This window comes from Mesitornis unicolor, unplaced genomic scaffold (assembly GCF_000695765.1).
Source record: "Mesitornis unicolor isolate BGI_N332 unplaced genomic scaffold, ASM69576v1 scaffold41249, whole genome shotgun sequence".
Classification (NCBI taxonomy): domain Eukaryota; kingdom Metazoa; phylum Chordata; class Aves; order Mesitornithiformes; family Mesitornithidae; genus Mesitornis; species Mesitornis unicolor.
The window spans coordinates 2919-6785 of NW_010207306.1; the positions used below are offsets into that span (position 1 = coordinate 2919).

Genomic DNA, 3867 nt, shown 5'->3' on the forward strand with positions numbered 1-3867 from the left:
GGTTGCCTTTTGAAGCTGGCACCTCCAGATGATGAAGAGGGCGATGACAATCAGAAGAGCCACTCCCAAGAGCGGTACCACCACGTACATAGCATCTGAGCGCTCCGTGCTCTGCCCGGGGTCCTTGACAGAGTAGACAGAGTTGGTGTAGCCTTTCCAAAACTCCATCTGCGGAAGGAGCAGAGAATAAACTGTCACATGGGACAAGCACACCAGGACCACCACCAGCAATAATCACTGCTCTCCCTAGGCCCACAGAAGAGGCAGCTTCTTGGCAGTCCCCTACACCCTCACTAGGGCTGCCAGCATCTGAGGCATTGCGGGAACCAGCACAAAAGATCAAAGGAACATCAAAGGAACATCCCTCAACAGCGACCAACAGCCTCCACACCAAGCAGTGAGAAATTTGGCTACTCCAGCCTGGAGAGTCAGGGACAACAGCACCAATTCCCCCCACATGCCTTGGGAGTGCCAGCCTGACCTGCAGCCGCAGGCAGCTTGTCCTGGCAATGCCAAGGTGAGGGCTGTTTCCCCTGCGCTCTTCTTCTCTGTCCCCAACTTGCTGAGGTGTAAGCCCTCACACATCCACTGGGGAGCAGGGCAGGACAAACCCACCGTCTTCTCCTTGTTCTCGAACACTTCCTTGACTTCCTCATAGCTGCAGACCTCCTCCATGCACTCCCGCTCGATGGTGCCCTGCCGGATCTCCTCCAGGAAGCCGTTGGCTCTGGGAAAGCGCTTCAGGACCGAGTGGGCATTCCTGGCCCCCAAAAACACTGCAAGACACAAGGCAGAGACATGCTGAGCAGGGACAACTCCATCATTGGCCTCTGCCCAGCCAGGCTTTCCCACTTGGCTTCCCACAGGATTCTGGTGATACAGGCATCCCAAACACCAAAAGCTCAGGGCTACAACTCAGTTAGTCCTGCCTGTTGAGGGAGAGCACACCCAGAGGGGCACAGGGCACTTGGGGCTTGCCTGGAGGCATAGGGCACCAGGAGCATCCTTCCAGCAGGGCTAAGATGCTAGAGACATCAGAAGCAGCAGCTGCAGACCACGCAGGGGAGCTGATGAAGAGACAGGAGGCTCCAAAAAGACTTGTTTTCAACCTCTTGCCTTTGATGGGATTTCACATTGCTGCCCTTTTGCTGCAGGGCAAGGGAGATCCCACCAGAGCCAGACCTCTGCAAGACAAGGGGCCAGCACCGGTGGACTCACAACACAGAGTGCACTGCACACCATCCCACAGTCTCCCTGTGCATCAGCCCAGAGCCTCCTCTCTTGCTCCACACCCCCACAGTCCCCCAGAGGGGCAGACAGCCTGCTGGAAACTCGTGTCCCTGCTGCTGCGAGGTCATGCAAGCTCAGGTGGCTTCAAGGAGTCTGTCCAGGTCCCAGAGAAACCACTGTGTCTTCTCCCAGGCCCAAGAAGGGCAAACATCACCAACACACGGAGACAGTACAGGCGTCATGACTCAGATACTTCACAGGGTCTGAGCAACCTCTCCTCCACTGCACCACATTCTCATCTCCACTGCATTTTGGTGCAGAGGCCTCACAAACCTTCCCCTGCTCCCAAAGCCTATGTTGCCCACTGTCAGGTCTTCCCACAGAGCAAGCAGTCAGGAAGCCAGAGTGTGCAGGAACAGCACCTTCCTGCCTGCAAGGGAGACACAGCCCTTCCAAGGCCTCTCCTCCCATTTTCTGCAGGAGGGAGACCTCCACGGGGTGCAGGGACCAAGTACGTACCAGGACCTGCAGCAGCACAGGAGAAGCAAATGAGTTGTTGCCCAGAAAGCTGAAACTCCACACAAACCACAACCCTTCCAGGATCCAAACATCCCATGCACACATTTCATAGGGGAGTGTTTCCATACACACTCAGCTGTAGGCAGGAACCATCTCTTCCCACCAAGTACATAATCGTGCTGCTTCCCTTGGGGGAAGACAAATCAGCTCAGCTGGCTGATCCACAGAAACCTGTTCACCTCCTTCACCCTCAGGCTCAGCCTTGCATTGGATCAACCACATGAACCAACTCACACTGCAACATCAGCAGAGGTAGGACAAGGAAAGGGGATGGCTGGAGTTTCCCATTAGACCAGCTTGGCTGTACCAGAGAGATACTCCTTCAACAAGGAGCTTGGTGAAGATCAAACTAACAGTGAAAAGCTACCAACTTCTTTCACTAGGAGCCTTTAACCAGAGAGGCCATCAGGTTTCCTTCCACGTATCCTGCTCCTAAAACAATACGGTGAGGTATTTATGAGAGTACTTGTAAATGTCAAGGTAGGGACAAGATCACGGCGTAAGCAACTACTACTGTGCTCCACCATCCCCAGCTTGGAGGCACTGTGCTCTTTTTTTGTGCTGTGTAGGTGCATTTTCCCTTGTGATTTATTAATGGCTTGCTTCAGTCAGAGAGTTTGCAGAGGGCTGAACCACTGAGGTGTGAATGAAGAGCAGCATGAATGATGTGAGTCAGAGACATCCCCTCAGAATAGACTTTATTATGCAAACCTTTTTTTTTTTTTTAACACGGACAACCGCAAAAGCATTTTCAAGAGGCACAGAAGGCATCTCTCGCAGGAGGGCAGGGATCGGCTTGCCTTGGCTTTCGCAGTTGAAGAGGGCTATCCTGGCTGGAGAGCGAGCAGGTTGGCAGGCCAACCTTTACAAAGACACCACCCATTCTGCAAATGTCCCATCCTTTGCCTTCTGCCTTGATCAGGCCGCAGTATCAACTCTCCCCTTCTCAGCACTTGAGTCTGAGCCTCTTTCCAACTTCCTCAGCACACCTTGGAGCAATGAGCTTGGCCTCAGATCTCGCTGTCAGGGTCTTCCACCCCTGCAGACACCACTCACTTGACCCCTTCCCTGCTTTGCCATGCTGAAGTAGCCACTGTGATGGGAAATAAAAACAGACACACAGGCAGGCAGGTATCACGAGCAATGTCCCGACTGAAAGCACGCTGCGATGGAGGCGAGTGCCTCTTCACACATCCCATTTCCCTCAGGGACCCAGAAATGGCAGAAGAGCAGAAACTAAGCCACTGCTCCCTCCTCTCTTCTACATGGAAAGTGCAAAGAGCTCCCACGGGCCTGGGGACCAGGGCAGGAAAACAAACAGCCTTCAGGAAACAAGAGTCTTCCCAACCCTCATCTCCAGCCTAGATGTCCAAGTGACACGAAGAGCAGACAGCCGAGTGGGTGAGGACTTCCCAAGGCCCAGCAGCCTCAGTAGTGACCCGTTGGTGCCTCTCCAAGTCTCCCCACACCAGCTGGAGAACCAGTGCTCAGGAAAGATCAGAGCTTTAGGCAGAGGGAGCAGGAGCGAGGGCTGGGTTCCCTGCAGTCCTGCTGGCTTTCCCAAGGTGCTGCTGACCCCCTTGGCCACGCCATTACCCCACAGCTGGTGGGGACACCCCCAAGGCTGCTCCTCTGCAGGGTGACATGTGGCTGTGTCTGCAGAGGGACAGGCAGGGTTGCACGCTGCCAGAGAGCACACGATTGTGAAACACGCTGACCGCTACATCCCCCTCCTGCCCGTCAGGGTCACCGCAAAGGGGACTGCTTGGCGGAGGACACTGCCACCCCAGGGGACACCTCCCACAGCTGGGAAGTGCTGGTGAGCCAGCACCTGAGCTCTGGGAGGGAGAAATGGCAGCAGTGGAGGAAGGCAGGGACCCAGCCAGGTACCCTCCTCATTAACAGAAGGTTAAAACTGCCTTTTAATAACACTGTCTGAAGGACTTTGCTCCCTCCCCCACCAAGCACAGCACAGATAATGAAAGAAGCCATACCTGTCATCCCTGGTGTCCTCCTCCTGCCCAGCATGGCTACTGCCTCCACCTTCACAGCTGGCTC

General features: G+C 54.9%; 1 protein-coding gene across 1 annotated transcript in view; it reads right to left on the reverse strand.

Moving 5' to 3' along the window:
* The window catches only part of PRRG3 (proline rich Gla (G-carboxyglutamic acid) 3 (transmembrane)), a gene marked incomplete at its 5' end in the record, with an annotated part of 1188 nt that extends 387 nt beyond the window's left edge, over nucleotides 1-801 (reverse strand). The window contains 2 exons of the mRNA XM_010192086.1: nucleotides 1-168; nucleotides 616-801. The exon at nucleotides 1-168 is cut by the window's left edge and continues 387 nt beyond it. Of these exons, the coding sequence (XP_010190388.1) occupies nucleotides 1-168; nucleotides 616-801 (354 nt within the window). The remainder of the gene's footprint in view (nucleotides 169-615) is intronic.
* Nucleotides 802-3867: the final 3066 nt, after the last annotated feature.